We start from the raw sequence: 18,186 nt of genomic DNA on the forward strand, positions 1-18,186 counted from the left end.
CGCAATCGGGTGGTCTTTCCTAGGAATCCAGAATCCAGACATATATGCCTGTCCATTATGACAATGTGGCTCCCTAAGTCCGGTTATTAGAAGATCAAACTTCCTTCCTACGCGAGGTTACAAATTCAAAAATATATATAGAATACATACTAATACAAAAACACAGCAAGTTGGCAGCCCAAGAATCTATAAACTTCCGACTTCCTTCTTTTCTTCAAACTTTCTCCTTCCCCCCCCCCACCCCCACGGGCACCCCCTCCATCCTTATCCTCAAATTACCGAGCCTCATTACAACTCCGTGGGCACCATCGTACCGAAGTGGTTGAACCGGTGGCAGACCAATTCTCCCAGACTATAACGACACAATCACCAGTCCATATGGAAATAAGCGTACATGCTTTTTTGTGTTATCCTCGGCAATTTGCAATTATTATTTCGAACTATGTGTTCTTGTCATTATCTGCACTTCATGTATATTGATTCTTTGCCAAATAAATTTATTTTTATTTATTATTATTATATTTTCTTCCAAGCGAGATCTATTCCAAGCCCCGACGACAGTTGACAGTCTCTACAAATTTCCATTCAGTGAGACTCGGGATAGATATCATTACATTTCTACATATATACATACTTACATTTGTACATATATATACATCCATGCATATGTCTACACGCACACACATGTATGCAGGCGCGCACACACAAACACACACACACACACACACACACACATTTATTGTATCGTATATTTCATTTGCGCCTAATGGTTCCTCTAAAGTGAACAGGATCGTCTGGCCTAAGCCAGGACAGATTTTTTAATGTAACTAGCATGATACAGTGAATGTAAATAGGCTATAAATATATACATGCATGCTTTCAGACTTGCACACATGTATGTATATGTATATATATTCAAAGTGTGTGTGTGTGTGTGTGCGTGTGTGTGTGTGTGTGTGTGTGTGTGTGTGTGTGTGTGTGTGTGTGTGTGTGTGTGTGTGTGTGTGTGTGTGTGTGTGTGTGTGTGTGTGTGTGTGTGTGTGTGTGTGTGTGTGTGTGTGTGATTCACCATGGTCTTGGATCACGTGTTGGATTCATGATTGACAGTTATTAACCTCCCGGATGACCGATCTATGGGTCTGTGACCTTACACGCACACACACACACACAACTCCCCGCCCACGAGAATTGGAGTAACAACCTGCAGCGCAGTGGTACTGAAAATATTTAAGCCCTGGGCGGGATTCGATCCCGGACCGCCATAGAGGCAGACGAGAACTCTAACCACCGGGCCACGAGGATGCGTGTGTGTGTGTGTGTGTGTGTGTGTGTGTGTGTGTGTGTGTGTGTGTGTGTGTGTGTGTGTGTGTGTGTGTGTGTGTGTGTGTGTGTGTGTGTGTGTGTGTGTGTGTGTGTGTGTGTGTGTGTGTGTGTGTGTGTGTATTTACCTAGTTGTATTTTGCGGGAGAAGAGCTATGCTCGTAGTGCCCCGCAGTTGTATCTTTCTGCATCCAGTTCTTTTTTAAGAAAACGTGTGTGTGTGTGTGTGTGTGTGTGTGTGTGTGTGTGTGTGTGTGTGTGTGTGTGTGTGTGTGTGTGTGTGTGTGTGTGTGTGTGTGTGCCTGTGTGCGCGCGCGCGTGTCTGCCTGTGCGTGTATGTGTGAGATAAGGTCTTGATCAAATCAGAAGAATTAGTCTTTCAATTATATTCTTTTTATATATATTTTCTCATAAATGAACTAATATTTTTGCAGTAATAAAATTCATGTCTAGTTGATATATGGATCAAGGAAAACGTGAACTCAAATAACCCCTAGTTGTTCCCTAGGGATTAAACGTCAGGTGATATTATTCAGGTTAGGGTAAACTCTGTATAGATAAGTCTCAAAGCCGTTTTGTCTGAAATGGTCAAGACATGACGAAAGTATAGACTAGAGATAACATACTGGGTAGGAACTGATTGGCACATGATTGGGAACGGATTTCAAGATGGTTAGTAATAAAATGACCTTGATGTTTTCGTAATCTGGGTGTCACTGTTGTGAACGAAGGCCTTTAAACTTGTTGGTACAATCTATGAATACAGTCTTGAGGATACACTGCAGAACCACCGATCTATCCCCTGGGTAACGAAACAGCCTCTGTACCATGGTGTGGTTATGGAAGTGTGAAGTGTATATGGAAGTATCGTGACATCATGACAGGTGTATGAATGGTAAGAATGGAAAGACACAAGAGACTTTATTCCTGACCGGTTTCGCCTTTGAGGCTTCTTCATTACCTCTAAAGAAGCCTCAAAGGCGAAACCGGCCAGGAATAAAGTCTCTTGTTCCCAATCGTGTCTTTCCATTCTTACGTATATGGAAGTGTCGAGTGTGATAGGGGGGCTGTAGTGTTTGTGAATGATGTCTGAGACCAGTGTACTCAAACGTGATACTGGTGTACCGCACCTCTAATGTCCATCCTTGTAGAAAGAGGAGTTGGGAAGGCGTGAGAGTGCTACATAGTAAACTGTCCAATCACATTCCCCGGGGTTCGAACCTGGCCTCTAGTGTTCAAGACAGGAATGCTACCCACTGTTCCACGCGGACTTAACCGGTATTTGAACATATAACTGAGTTGAACAATTGTTATTTATGAATCTTCTTTGCAAATAAATAAAAGTTCTTGTCTTTTGAATAATTCCTACTCATTGGACTGCTTTAAATCGTTTACCAAAACGTTGTTGATGTTCTCATCATTATTTAGAAAACAGGTCGATTGTTGTCAGTTCTGTATAGAAAGATTGGAAACTTCTTTATATGTACAGGGTGACACAATGTCCACCCATTCATGCACAGCGTGAAAAAATCTTCGGTCATTCATTAGAATGCGACATATATTGAACTACTTCACGTAGGACGTGAAATAATGTTGGCACATTCACGTAAAGGGTGAAGTAGTTTTCGACCTTCCACGTGCAATGTGAAATGGTCTTCATCCACCCACGCAAAGCGTAAATAATGTTCATCTACAGTACTTACTTCGGGCTTAAAATGAGTTTCGCACATTCATGTAGAGTGAAAAATAATTGCTATGTGTTCAGGTGAATTTGAGAATGATTGTCGTTCATTCACAGAGAACGTGAAAAAGTTTTCGTCTATTCCCGTTGAGCGTGGAATAATTTTTGTAGTCACAGAGTGAGTGTGAAAAATCATTTATCCATCCATGTAAAACGTAGTATGATATTTGCCCATTCACACAGAACTGAACCTAATTCACTACTGTTGACGTGGTCAAATAATTCTCGCACGTTGACGCAGAGTGCAAAATGATTATCACCCAATCACGCGGAGACTGAAACGCTTTCCACAGTTCGTAGCTGCAGTTTTACGGTAAAGTCTATTACATGTAAAGAGAATTTCGGTGTTGCTTCATCCTGAGGGTGTAGGCGTATTGGGAGTGTCTGGTCACGGGTTGTCTGGTAATGTTGGCCATCGCGCAGGCCATGAAGAACTCCAGGAACCGACACCCGGACTCGAAGGCGAACCACGCCCACCCGGCGACCACGCCCATCTGCGCACTAGCCATGCTCAGGGGCCCGTAGAGTCCGTAGACGAGGGCCACGGACAGCGCCGTCCCCAGGCCTGCTGTGACGTACGTGACGAAAAGAACCTGTCGAGAGAGAGAGAGAGAAAGGTTTGGTCATCCTTTGCCCCAGGATTGTCTCTCCACTAAAGGTATCGTTATCTTTTATCCAAAACAGAAGGAGTAAAGGACATCACCAGGTCAAAGGGATTAGCCAAGATTCTTCGTCTCCCAGGACCATCCCAGGGAAAGACGCTACTCCTACCTAACGTCATACACTTCTAAAACCGGCAAACTACTTAGCACTGACGTCACGAGATAGGTTACACTTGGCCCGCGGTCCTCAGGTCGAGAGCTGCCGGCTGCCCTCACGCAACCCCGGGCGACCACTCACCTGTTGCACTTGAGTTTTTCTCGACTCCTTGATCTTGCTCCCGATCTTGCTGGCCATGGCCGTCTGGTTGACGTAAGCGATGTGGTTTAAGATGGACGTCAAGGTGACGTCCTGGCTTCTGTCAGCGCCTTCCTGACGGTGGTTTTGCTGACCGTGGTGGCTGTTGGATCGGAGGAGCGTCTCAGCCTCTGCCTCATGAAGGTGCGTGTCGCTACACTTCCGGGAGTTTCTCCGGGAGGACCCTGTGCCTAGATTGTGGCTCCCTCTTCGGCCCGGGACGTCCCAGGATTGGCTGTTCTTCCGGAGGGAGGAGATGGAGCCGGTGCTGGCCTTCCTGCTACTGATGCCCCCACCGTAGTGCTGGTAGTATAAGTGCGATTCCTGGTAACTCCCCTTCCTGTGCTCTTGATGGTAATTCCGCTTTATGCTACTGCTGCTGCTGCTGTATTCATGTATGTTGCTACTTCGCCTACTGCTGGTCCCGTCACCCTTCAAATACAAAGCGTTTGCTGGCGTCTCCCCACCCTTCAAGCTCTTCCTGGAGACGTGGCTGCCTCTTCTGCTCGTGGGGTCTTGTTGGGTGCTGTGGTGCTGGGACTTGGGCGACGTGGGGGTTGTCGGTGAGGCAACACTCTTAACGGTTTCTATCGTCCCCGCCGATGACGTCACGTCGCCGTTCTCGTCGCACCAAGTCAGGCTCTTCTTCCGTTTCGTCGGAGTCCCGCTACTGACGGAGAGCTCCCTGGCGCTCCCTCTTCGACTGCAGTCCCTCCCGCCGAACTCCTTTTCCCTCTCTCCCGTTTCCGAAGAAACTTCGTCTCTTTTCCTTCCCTTTCCTTTTGGTTCTTTCTCACTTCGCTCTGGCTGTTCTTTGACTGATGCTGGTCCCTTAGTTTCGTTCTCATCTTCGAACACATCGTCTTCTTTGTCGAAGCTCTCGAGTCTCGGCATGTCTCGACTACTGAGCTTCCTGTCCCTGCCGGACACCTCATTTCCCTCCGTCTCAGATTTCTTCCCCGAAGACGAGGTGGAGGACGTGATGGAGGTGGATTTTGAGGTGGAGGAGTTGGAGAAAGTGGAGGTGGAGGGAGTGGTGCGATCCACTCTGGTCTTCGCCGCTGGAGTGTAGAACGATGAGGAGGAGGAGGAGGATGGAGCGAAAGGGTCGAGAGGTTCCGCAGCTTCCCTCAGAGACTCTCGCTCGGCTTCTTCTTGGATGTCGTCGTAGGAGAGTGCCCTTCCCGAACGGAGACCTGCAAGAATGAACGAAGTTGTCAAGGAGGAGGAGAGAGATGAACAAAAACACCAAAAATGTCTAATGAGAGAGGAAGTTCCTTCTTCATTCTTATTTATCAATTTATTCTTATTTTCATATATATATATATATATATATATATATATATATATATATATATATATATATATATATTATACATATATATATATATATATATATATATATATATATATAATTTTGACATTTGGAAATAAACTCTCCTACTGGGATTCGAACCCTCGCCAGAGCGGCTTGCTTCCTACAAGACGTGGTGGAGTGACGAGTACGGTCTTCGCCTTGTAAGAAGCAAGCGAGGGTTCGAATCTCAGTAGGAGAGTTTATTTCCATATATATATAATATGTATATATATATATATATTTATATATATATATATATATATAATATAATTTCTTTTCTTTTTCTTCCTCTTCAACACTAGGATACCAACCATCGGGTCTTGAAATTTGATTAACTTTAAGCTTTCTTATATATTCGCCATTGCCTTCCGTGATATAACATAAATAAGTAATACATATCCGACCAACGTAACACCCGACTCAATTAATACTTCACTTTGAGTTGTTTTGTTTTTCAAATACAGGTCGCTAGGATAGCTTTGCCCCATAACAAGTGCGGGGTTCTGATCAAACAACACGAAATTGAGTGAAGAAGAAGAAGAAAAAAAAATGCCGTCTGTTGAAATGAATACACAATGAGGAACTTAAGTTCATCACGTGGTCAGACCAGTGTTAAAGCAGACCTACCTTTCTACACTCTACGTACCTACCTACCTACATACATACTGTACATACATACATACATACATACATACATACATACATACATACATACATACCTGTCTACCTCTCTATTCATCTGTCTATCACTGTCTGTATGTTTCTATGACTATGCCTCTGTCATTCTAGCTATCTGTCTATCTACCTATTTATCTCTGTCTCTGCTTGTCTCTCTGTCTCTGGCCGGCTCTCTGTCTGTCTCTATTACTATTATCTCCCTCTCTCTCTCTCTCTCTCTCTCTCTCTCTCTCTCTCTCTCTCTCTCTCTCTCTCTCTCTCTCTCTCTCTCTCTCTCCACCCTTTTTCTCTCTCTCCACCCTCTTTCTCTCTCTTTCCCCACTCTCTTTCTCTATCTATCTATCTATCTACATATCGATCTATATCTCTCTATGTATCGCTTAATACCCACTACTGATACTACTGCAGAAGAGGAGCTGACCTGATGTCGAGGGCAAGTGCGACATGAGTGAGCACTGGGGGTCACTGCTGCTGGCGGCGGCGAAGGAGTTGGAGCGGGAGGAGGAGGAGCGGCGGGAGGAGGAGGACGGAACCATATCTGCCAAGAAGAAGAAAGAAAGAAATTATTACATGAATATGATGAGCCCTGATCAGGGACATCTGCTCCTACCGTAGGGTTCAGCGAAAGAGAGAGAGAGAGAGAGAGAGAGAGAGAGAGGGGGAGAGAGAGGGTGAGAGAGAGAGAGAGGGTGAACAGAGAGAGAGGGTGAGAGAGAGAGAGGGTGAGAGAGAGAGAGGGTGAGAGAGAGAGGGGGTGAGAGAGAGAGAGAGGGTGAGAGAGAGAGAGAGGGTGACAGAGAGAGAGGGTGACAGAGGGAGAGAGAGGGTGACAGAGAGAGAGAGAGAGAGAGAGAGAGAGGGTGTGAGAGAGAGAGGGTGTGAGAGAGAGAGAGACTAGGTTTTTTCAAATTATGAACAGACAGCTCGGCTTAGCTGAAGGGTTCTTCGAGTCGCCCTGGCCTGCACAGAATTGCTTGTCTGCCCTGAGCCTAAGCGAGACTCACGTGACATCTTAGTAGGACGCAGGGTCCAGACGTCACGTCCCTTGTAAATATTGAGCTTTTCCAGTTCTGAGGTTCCCGCAATTTTGAGATTTTTTTTCGCAAATCTGATTTTTTTGTAATTCTAAGATTTTTGCGTCTGAGTTTCTCCCAATTCTGAACCTTTCGCAATCTTGAGTTTTTCGCAATTCTAAGCTTTTTGAAGGTCTGACTCCTTCGCAATCTTGAGCTTTTCGCAATTCTAAGCTTTTTCGTAAATATGAGTTTTTCGTAATTCTGAGCTTTTCGCAAATCTAAGCTTTTCGCAATTCTAAGCTTTTTCGCAAATATGAGTTTTTCGTAATTCTGAGCTTTTCGCAAATCAGCTTTTCGCAATTTGAATTTTTCGTAATTCTGAGCTTCTCGTAATTTCGAGCTTTCCGCAATTCCGATTTTAAACTTTTCGTAATTCTGAGCCTTTCGCAATTCTGATTTTTTCTCAATTCTGATTTTTTTCTCAATTCTGAGCTTTTCTCAATTCTGAGCTTTTCGCAATTCTGAGCCTGTCGCAATTCTGATTTTTTCTCAATTCTGATTTTTTCTCAATTCTGAGCTTTTCTCAATTCTGAGCTTTTCTCAATTCTGAGCTTTTCGTAGCTTTGAACTTTCCTCCCCACCCAGTTCCGAGCTTTCCCTAACACCTTCCATTTTCATCAACATCATCACAATCATCATTACCTCCACATCATTTCAGTCCTCATCACTCATCACGCAGGTTCATCGTCTCCAACGGGAGCAATTCACACGACGTTCAATTTCTCCGTGACAGAGACGTTATACACGGATCCTCCCGTCCCAGAGGACGTCACACAATCTGTTCAGGAGCCGCGAACCCCCTGTGTGAACGGGCCGGGACCCCATTCTTAACAGAGGAAGGGCTCTCATCTGTAGCAGAACCAGGTAAGAGAAGTCACTGTGTTGAATATATATAGCGATGCAGCCGTCCAGCAGTCCAGCACCCTGGAGAGCTAAATATATCTTCTTGTTTTTCTTTGCTTAAAGAGGATATGATGCACTACTTAATTATATATGGATATAGGTGTGTGTGTATGTGGGTGGGTGTTTTTTTTGTGTGCATTTGCGTGTGTGCGCATGTGTGTGTTCGCGCGTATTTGTGCGGATGCGTAGGCGTGTGTATGTGTACGTGTGTGTGTGTGTTCACCTTGGTCTTTGGATCACATGTTGGACTCGTGATCGACAGCTATTTCCCTCCTGGAAGAGAGCTCAGAGCTCGTATGACCGATCTATGGGTAATGCTATGACCTTTCACACACACACACACCCAACTCCCCGCCCACGAGAGTCAGAGTAACGACCCGAAGCACAGCGATACCGAAATAATTTCGGCCTTGGGCAGGATTCGAACTGGGTACTGCGAGCACTATCGTACTTCCCAGTCCAGCGCTCTACCAACCGTGCCACCGAGTCGTGTGTGTGTGTGTGTGTGTGTGTGTGTGTGTGTGTGTGTGTGTGTGTGTGTGTGTGTGTGTGTGTGTGTGTGTGTGTGTGTGTGTGTGTGTGTGTGTGTGTGTGTGTGCGTGTGTGCGTGTACGCATATGCGTGTGTGCACGCGCGTGTGTGTATGTGTGTGTTTGTGTGTGCGTGCGTGCGTGCGTGCGTGTGTATGTCTGTATATGCGTGTGTGTGAATGTGTATGAGTATGTGTGTGTGAGCGTGTGTGTGTGTGTACGCACGCGCGCTCGCATAAATATATTGTAATTCCATATTTTTTCATGACGATATTATAAAGAACTGTTTCCACTTTTTCTGTGAGTTCTTGGTATCGCCATTCGAATTAATATGAAATGTTTGAAAAATCTTATTGAAGCTCAATTTTATTGGAAGAGCGATCAAATTCGGAATTAATCGTTCGAATGGAGAGGGCTCAATAAATTGAATGGTAAGCTGCCGACTTCTTTATAATTGGAACATCACTTACTCCACAGTATTGATCTCTCTCTCTCTCTCTCTCTCACTCTCACTCTCACTCTCTCTCTCTCTCTCTCCCTTTCTCTCTCTCCCTTTCTCTCTCTATCCCTTTCTCTCTCTATCCCTTTCTCTCTCTCTCCCTTTCTCTCTCTCTCTCTCTCTCTCTCTCTCTCTCTCTCTCTCTCTCTCTCTCTCTCTCTCTCTCTCTCTCTCTCTCTCTCTCTCTCTCTCTCTCTCTCTCTCTCTCCATCTCTCTCTTTCTCCCCCCTCTCTCTCTTTCTCCCCCCCTCTCTCTCTCTTTCTCCCTCTCTCTCTCTCATTCTCCCTCTCTCTCATTCTCCCTCTCTCTCTCTCTCTCTCTCTCTCTCTCTCTCTCTCTCTCTCTCTCTCTCTCTCTCTCTCTCTCTCTCTCTCTCTCTCTCTCTCTCTTTCTCTCTTTCTCTCTTTCTCTTCATTTCTAGCAGTACGTCTTCTCCAGAATATCCTCCTTTATATTGTCCTCAATTTGACCATTCTTCCTTTGCCATAATGTTAGAAATGAAATCGGGGATTATACATGAAGAAACACCTTTGCCCTATGTGTTTGGTAAGTGGAAACAGGTAACAGTTATTGGTTGTTGTTGTTGTTGTTGTTGTTGTTGTTGTTGTTGTTGTTGTTGTTGTTGTTGTTGTTCGAATTCCAGCCATCGTACCAATGACGCAAGATCGAATCCCAATACGCGACAGCGGTGCATCGCGTGAGCTGAAACAAGTCCAAGACTTAGAGGAAAAAGTAAATAGAGGAAAAAGGAAAAAAAAAAAATAGAGAAAAAAGAAAATTAAAAAGAAAAAGAAAGAAATAAGAAAGATAAAAAAGAAAGAAAAACGAAAGGAAAATTAAAGAAAGAAAAACGAAAGGAAAAAAGAATTTAAAAAAAATTATAAAAGGAAAAAGTTTGTTCAAGTGAGGTGGCCTTACCTGTGTTCCCCCTCTTTATAAAATTGTCATGTTTTGTTGTTTGTTGTTTTATTATTTATTGTAATTATGTGTAATCATTGTGTATATTGTAATTATATTGGATATCGCATAATGCGATGCATGTCTGTTCACGCCAAATTGGCAGCTTGGCGTCAGTTCAGAGCCAGCTCTCTTTGTATACACACGCATTAGTTGTCAGTGGTATCAGTGATTACAGTGTATTTCCCACTAGTTGACTTTCATTTCTTGTAGCCACCCGGTACAATTGAGATGGAGAGAAGGGGGTCAGGAACCTCCAAAACAAATGAGAGGAGAAGCAGAATTAAAAGAAAATAATAATAAATAAATAAGTGAATGAATAAATAAATAGATAGATAGATAAATAAAAATTAAATTAAAATGGGGAGAAAGACTGTCTACGTGAGGCCCCTTACCTGCGTCTGTGGGAAGGAGCGAAGGGAGTCGGGACCCTTCCGAGACGTAGGAGTAGGTATGATCGTTCTCATCCGTGATTCGGATCTTGGGCGCGCGCACGATGGAAGGCGCGGCCGCTGTCAGCACCGATGACGCTATGTTGTTGCACTGTGACAGGAGGGCCAGCTGCAGGATGCCTGTCGGAAGAGGAGCGTGCAAAATTAAGGTCCGTCTACACGTGTTACCAGCATGTTATCGACATAAGAACATAAGAATGAAGGAGACTGCAAGAGACCATAACGCCTACACTAGGCAGCTCCGTATCCATCACTACCTGTCATCCCCATCCATAAAGTTGTCTAATCGTTTCTTAAAACAGCTGATAGTTTCAGCGCTTACTACATGGTTACTAAGTTTATTCCATTCGTCGACCGCCCTATTAGTAAACCAATTCTTGCCTATTTTCTTCTTAAATCTAAATTTGTCCAAAGGACAAATAAGAACGGAGATGATAGTGTTTTGGTTGTTTTCCTGGATGCCAACAGACAATTTTTTTTTTCAGCCAAGGGAGTCCTGAATACCATCTTTGTTTGCCACCAAAAAGCACTGTGAATTTCGTATTTCTTAATCTAATTCAGGTTTTAACTGCAGGCCTAGTTGGTATGTCTTTGTAACTGGGTCGAGGGGCATTATTTATAAGTGTTGCTGTTACTGACAACGAGCAAACATCATCAGCACAATCCCTTCCCTACCGAGTGACGCGTCATGAAAAAAAATAATAATCACATCCTGCACTGCAGTTGAAATGGCCAGTTATTTTAATTTTCGTAAAATAGAAATGGATTTGCGTGAAAGTTCTTGTTTGTTTGTTTTTTATATATTACTTGTTCTCATTAGGACACCAGTGTAATAGAATTTCAGAAAGTATGTAGTGTATGACAGTAAGAATAAGAAGTTAAAAGATATACAAGAAAATGTAAAGATATCCCCAAAGAAGGATACTGAGATCCATGTCGGAAGACTGGAAATAAACACAGAGATTTGAGAATCAAGAGTGAATATATTTGAAAACAAAATATGTCCGAGCTTGAACTTTCCAAAGTTTGAGTGACGTAATCGTAAACAAATACTCCGCCATATTGGCGGACAAGGATTTAAATGTATTCCGAAATATCAATTAACGAAGCTTCATTGTTGTTGGATTGAATTCTTTAAGTGATATGAACCAGAATAAAACAGTATGAGTCTTAAGGAAGACTAAAACTTTAATATCTTTTATTATCAAGATATATATTTTCTCCCAGACAGAGGTAGAAGTTTACCGTAAGGACGGCCGCAAACTGCCAATTGGTGATCCAGACATTGACCAGGAGAAGAATGTTTATCTCAACCTAATCATTCACTAGTTTGATTACACATTTTGGCAGTGTGTGGAACACATGACAAAAACCCAACGGTCAAAACCTCAATCTGCATAGCAAACAAAAACCCAATAGGAAAAATTGGGGGAGGACATAACCTAACCTAACCTAACCTACCGATTGGGTTTTTGTCCGTTGGGGTATTGTCCGTTCATCGGAGTCACATTAGTCCCAAAGATCTTCAGATCTTCAAAAGGTATTTTCAGGTCAGAACAGGCAACACAGTCTTTGATGTTTTGTTTATTGCATTTTTTAGTCTTTGTCAAAGAGTATGAGTTTATTAAATTTTTCTAACCATCAAAGGACAGTCTAATTAAATTACATGAGGGTCCTTTTTCATACCTAACTTAACTAAGCCCTCTAATACAGTAGAAAACTGACTTTTTCTATCACTTAAAAGTATATTTCTTCCTACTCATCCAGGGATACACTATTTACCTACAATTAGGTAAATACAATACAGGCACAGTGACAGCAGTTCTCCATGGGAACTGATAAACAAGTGCAAGTCTTCCCTAAGTCAGATCAAGTTTGTGACTATTTTGTCACCTATTGCACGCATATCAATTTTTTATTTGTTTTTTTTTCTTGTAAAATAACTTTCTAGTGAAAATTTAATACACAAGCACCTGTAATAAAGTATAAAACCCTTAACCCATTCAACTCATGTCAGCCGCTTGTGGTGTAGATACGAAAAACCGGATATGGTAGGCCTCGCGCCGGCCCGTACATCCGAATATCATCTGATGCGGCTTGACCGCGCGAGGATTAACGTCATATTTTTCTGGTGTTTGATCAAACATTTTGGTGTTTTATGATTTTTTGTTTTATTTGACCAAATGACAAGACATCTTGTCACCGGAGTTTAAAGGGTTAAGCGCAAACCAAAATGTATTTGAGGTGGAGAGGAGATGCCTGCCAAAAAATTAGAAAGAATTTGCTAAGCATATAAGTCTTAGAGGTGTGTAATATCCCTAAACACACATTATAGAATGTGATTCTGCAGTAATCTAGAGTAGTAGCATACTTGAAGTAAGAATCTACCTTAGAATAACTGCTGGCCTTAGTATACAATCGCCCTGTGGAGTACATTATAGGACCTAGCCTAAGACCCGGCAATGAAGAGGTAGGATGTGTTTATATATACTGTAGCTCACCATCCGTGTGCTAGTAGAAGACAATAACTAAATAAATAAATAAATAAATAAATAAATAAATCCGAAGTAAATCAAATTTACAGTTTATCTTAGACCGTGCCTGCAAAATATGTTTGGGAACATGAAAACCATTTCTACATACATATAGGGGCTGGCCCATCTGTTACAAATCTGTAAATTGGAGCAGAATTTAAGTGGGTTCATTCCTGATGCATCTACTTATTGGGATAACCAGGAACATGGGAAGTTAAATCAAAATTGGCAAAATGGTTCTCCACTTAGAATTTAGGATTTCCCCGTAAATAATCCCTGCTTGCAATTTCGTTCTTTCTTTACAGCTCTTCTCAAGGCTGCAATCTTTCTGTCTCTGGGTACTCAGTTCCTTACATTTTTCTTCCTGTTTGGTTAAAACAAAGGCGATCCTGTAGAAAAAAATTTCTTTCCACCATATCCCGCTCTGTTTGAGCAACCGGTGACTGCACAAAATTAATCATAACTACAATTCTCCAACAATCTCTTTAATCTCTATTTTCTCACTTGTTATTTGTACTCCAATATGGCGGCGTAAACATAAATCACGTGACCCCTGACGTCACGCAGGAGCTGTCGATTGATGAAGTTTAATTGGAGCGTTGCCACTATACGTCTAATCTGTGACCAAAAAGATCACATTTTTCTTTTTCTAAATATTTGGAGACATAATCATCAATATTGTATCCTATGATAATAATCAAACGTTTTTTAAATATTTGTTCGTATAAGATTTTATAAAATTCATAACTGTATAATTTTTTTTTTTTAATGTAGGTACGAAATGTTTCTGGCTAACTACTGTAGTTACCCCTTTCATTATAACGTTTTCTATAATGCACCTAATATAATGAGAGAACGCGCATGCGAACTGACAAGGACTACAGCTTCTGGGCTGCACCTCCTGGATGACGGGTCATTCCTGCGTCCTGTCCACTGCCTTGGGTCAGAAGAAGTGTCGCAAGACACAGCACATCCACAGCAAGGCCGCTTCATAAATTCGGCGACCCCCCCTCTCCGTCCCCTTACTCAGAAAAGGAGAAGACGGTGGAGAAATCCCTTCGAGCTGCGTCAAATTTTTCTCATACATACTTCCTCTCCCCCCATCCCCCACCCACTCCCCCTCATGCATCACAGCATCATCTATACACAACCCCTCTCCATTCACCCCTGTCTTCTGTCCTCTCCCGTCCTTCCTTCACAGACATTCCTCTCTTTTGTAATGCCCCTTTCACCCCATCCATCCATCTCATCCTAGGACGCCCCCTCATATTCACTCCTTCCACCTCTGCCTTCCACACTTCTTTTACTAATCTTTCTTCACTCATTCTTTCCATGTGTCCAAACCATCCTAATACTCTTTCATCAACCCTATCTCCCAGTTCCCTTTCCACCCCTATTCTCCTCCTCACCTCCTCATTTCTCACTCTATCCAGCCTAGTAACTCCTATCATACTTTTCAGACATTTCATCTCAAACACATTCAAACTCCTTCTCTCTTCCTCTCTCATGTTCCATGTTTCTGCCCCGTACAATGCTGTTGGCACAATCACTCCTTCATATAACCTCCTCTTAGCATCCATTCCCAAATGTCTATTTCTCATTACACTTGCCAATCCACCAAGGCAATAACAAATCATATATCAAGTCTTCTTATGTTGTAATTGTTCAAAAATACTTTCCATGCTCAAGTTCACTGTGATTTACCATGGTCTTAGATCACGTGTTGGACTCGTGATCAACAGCTATTTCCCTCCCGGAAGAGAGCTCAGAGCTCATAAATGACCAAAGTGTGGGTAATGTTGTGACCCTTCCTTTCTCTTTGACCCTCTCCTCTCTTTGACCCTCCCCTCTCTTTGACCCTCCCCTCTCTTTGACCCTCCCCTCTCTTTGACCCTCCCCCCACCCCCGCTTCTCGACCCATCGCCCCTTCTCGATTCTTTCGACAAAATAATACACAGCGGAGGACCTGTACCGGTTACCTCCAAAAAATCTTCTTCAGTCGAGGAACAGTTCCTCTGGGACCAGAACCAAGTCTTGGTGTGAGATACCCATTCGCAGAAGACAGGAAGGTCACCTTTCATCTGAACAAAATCGTTTGACTCTCGTCACCACATAATCTACGAAGGGCATTACCATACTGAAGGGGGGAGGGAGGTGGAGGTCGTCCTTGTAAGACTGGACTCACCCTTTCCTTCCGTTGCAGAAGAGTCTCCTCCTTGGAAGGCCGAGTTCGGGATGGTCTTGAGGAGACGGAGCACCCGAGCTCCCCCGTACATGAAGGTGAGGCACAGGATAAGACCCCAAGCCAGGGACAGGGTCTGGACCGAGCACCACACCACCTGGAAAGAAAAGGGACGTAGTTTAGAATCAGGAGACAGGACTCCGTCATCTTAATAAAAATCGCGTGGAGCTAGATACACCAACACACACACACACACACACACACACACACACACACACACACACACACACACACACACACACACACACACACACACACACACACACTACCACTTGACAGCGCAGTGGTAGCGTTCGTTGCCGCCACTACGGCGGTCCGGGTTCGAATCCCGACCAGGGCTGAAATAATTTCAGTATCGCTGAGCTGTGAGTTGTTGCTCCAACTCTCATGGGCGGGGAGTTGGGTGTCTGTGTGTGCGTGAGGTCACAGTATTACCCATAGACCGGTTGTGTATGAGCTCTGAGCTCTCTTCCGGGAGGGAAGTAGCTGTCGATCACGAGTCCAACACGTGGTCCAAGACCATGGTAAGTCACAGGGGTCGAGCGTCTGTGAATTTTGTCTTAGTCCCTCGCAAGAGGATTACGGGAGACTTCATTTCTTTTCACCAGAAACAGAAAATTTCCTACTTCTGCTCCTCCTGCACTCATGCCTGGAATATGGACAGCATATCTAATGCAGTCCATGTTCTAGAGATTTTAGCGACACCCCTACGGACCAGAGGCACACAGTATTCATTTATGTTTAGAGGTTCATCTTTATTCAGTCTCCTCTATCTCTCAGTTCTGCCACTCAACCTCATTAAAGATCTCCGTTACTATCTCTAAGGCTTCACCTCTTCGATGGGATGTTGCCCCCCAAGGATAGAAGCGCTGGACACTGCCTGTGCATGTATGACCCTCTCTACCAGTGATGTCCTCAAACCGACCGAAAATAGTTATCAAATGTATACAAGGTTTCACAGCTCCACTCCCTCTCCGCATAGCAGTTGTCGCTTGCGAACCTATCCGGACTCACGTCTGGCGTTTTTTTTTTTTTTTTTTTTCTTCTTCTTCTTCGCGTTCTTCTTCTTCTTCTTCTTCTTCGCGTTCTTCTTCTTCTTCTTCTTCTTCTTCTTCTTCTTCTTCTTCTTCTTCTTCTTCTTTTTCTTCTTCTTCTTCTTCTTCTTCTTCTTCTTCTTCTTCTTCTTCTTCTTCTTCTTCTTCTTCTTCTTCTTCTTCTTCTTCTTCTTCTTCGCGTTCTTCTTCTTCTTCTTCTTCTTCTTCTTCTTCTTCTTCTTCTTCTTCTTTTCTTCTTTTTTTTTTTTTTTTTTTTTTTTTTTTTTTTTTTTTTTTTTTTTTTTTTTTTTTTTTTTTTTTTTTTTTTTTTTTTTTTTTTTCATCCGTGGTGGTTTATTCTTCGGCAATTTTTGGAGCTCTTTTATTTGGAACTGTCCTATTCTCCTTTTACCAGGGAATTCGATTCAGTTGAGGAGATCTCCCCTTGTGACGGGAACTTCTTCGACCCTCTTCTAGGTGCATGGGGGAGTCCTGCCAAGCCATTCTATTCACTCGAGAGGAGCCTCGATGAGGAACCTTGTCCTCACGAGTGATCGCATCTCATTAAAGGGGCCGGGGGTGCAGCGATTGCTTCTGATTGCATGGCTGATGATGCTCGTTGTCTCTCTTTGACCCGGCGACGCTTCTTATAGATTCTGCCGAAGCGAATGGCAGAAGCTTTCGTTCAGCTGAGGGACGGGCACGGACCGAGAGGGGTCGAAAAGTTCTGAAACACTCAGAATCAGTGTTTTTGTTTATATTAAAAAAGAAAACTGGTTTTGATATAAGTTTAGTTTGAAAGTTGTGACAGCATCTAAGGGCTGGTAACTTATGTTTGATATCATGTGTCCTGACGTTTGGTGGGCTTGATCAGTCACGATGGAATGTTTTGTCCGTGTTTTCAAAATACTTCGTTCATAATAATCAGCAATCCCTGTTCCTGAAGGAATGTTTAATTAAGTAGAGACAGTACTCGATAGTAAAACTGCAGATATCTGCGACTCCGGACATAATATTGATATGATATTGACACAACATTCATAAAACATTCATATGATACTGGTATAGTATTGATATAACATTAATATAATGATATGGGCATGATATTGGTATAATGTTAATAGTTAACCTAATACCGGCTTCAATAAAATCGTCTGGTTGTAGTTAGGAAAATAATGTTTGATCACTCGATGTGTCTTTGATTCAGCGGGCTAAAGATACTACAACCCTCCTACGCCCACATACACGCCCACGCCCAAGCCCCACACACGGGAAGAGGGCTACCCACCTGAAGGTAATCCTCGAAGGCCTTGACGATGTCTGCTCCAAGGACGAGGGAGAAGTGGGCGGTGATAATGAGGCTCACGTAGGATTTGCGTCTTAATCTCTCCGGGCGCAACTTCATCTGGGGTCGTCAAAGGAGAAGTAATTAAACGCAAGGAGAGGCTGGCGCACTGCACAGCTGTGATGATGGCCATTATGCAAACAATGTAACGGGCGTTAAGTTTACACCTATCTGTATGGACATATGATGGGTTCGCGCGATCACACACACACACACGCACACACACACACACACGTACACACACACACACATACACACACACACATACACACACACACACACACAAACACACACACACACATACACACACACACACACACACACACACACACACACACACACATACACACATACACACACCTACACATACACACACACACACACATACACACACACACACACATACACACACACACACATACACACACACATACACACACACACACACACACACACACACACACACACACACACACACACACACACACACACACACATACACACACACACACACACATACACACACACACACACACATACACACACACACACATACACAC

General features: G+C 43.3%; 1 protein-coding gene across 1 annotated transcript in view; it reads right to left on the reverse strand.

The window, feature by feature from the left end:
• Nucleotides 1-273: 273 nt before the first annotated feature.
• The window catches only part of LOC143020751 (uncharacterized), a 36,437-nt gene continuing 18,524 nt past the window's right edge, over nt 274-18,186 (reverse strand). The window contains exons 4-9 of the mRNA XM_076177474.1: nt 17,570-17,686; nt 15,191-15,344; nt 10,415-10,591; nt 6,475-6,591; nt 3,962-5,214; nt 274-3,654 (exon numbers count right to left, since the gene is read on the reverse strand). Of these exons, the coding sequence (XP_076033589.1) occupies nt 3,385-3,654; nt 3,962-5,214; nt 6,475-6,591; nt 10,415-10,591; nt 15,191-15,344; nt 17,570-17,686 (2,088 nt within the window). The 3' untranslated portion in view covers nt 274-3,384. The remainder of the gene's footprint in view (nt 3,655-3,961; nt 5,215-6,474; nt 6,592-10,414; nt 10,592-15,190; nt 15,345-17,569; nt 17,687-18,186) is intronic.

This window comes from Oratosquilla oratoria, chromosome 40 (genome assembly GCF_046742065.1).
Source record: "Oratosquilla oratoria isolate Oo_2021 chromosome 40, ASM4674206v1, whole genome shotgun sequence".
In the NCBI taxonomy this organism is placed as follows: domain Eukaryota; kingdom Metazoa; phylum Arthropoda; class Malacostraca; order Stomatopoda; family Squillidae; genus Oratosquilla; species Oratosquilla oratoria.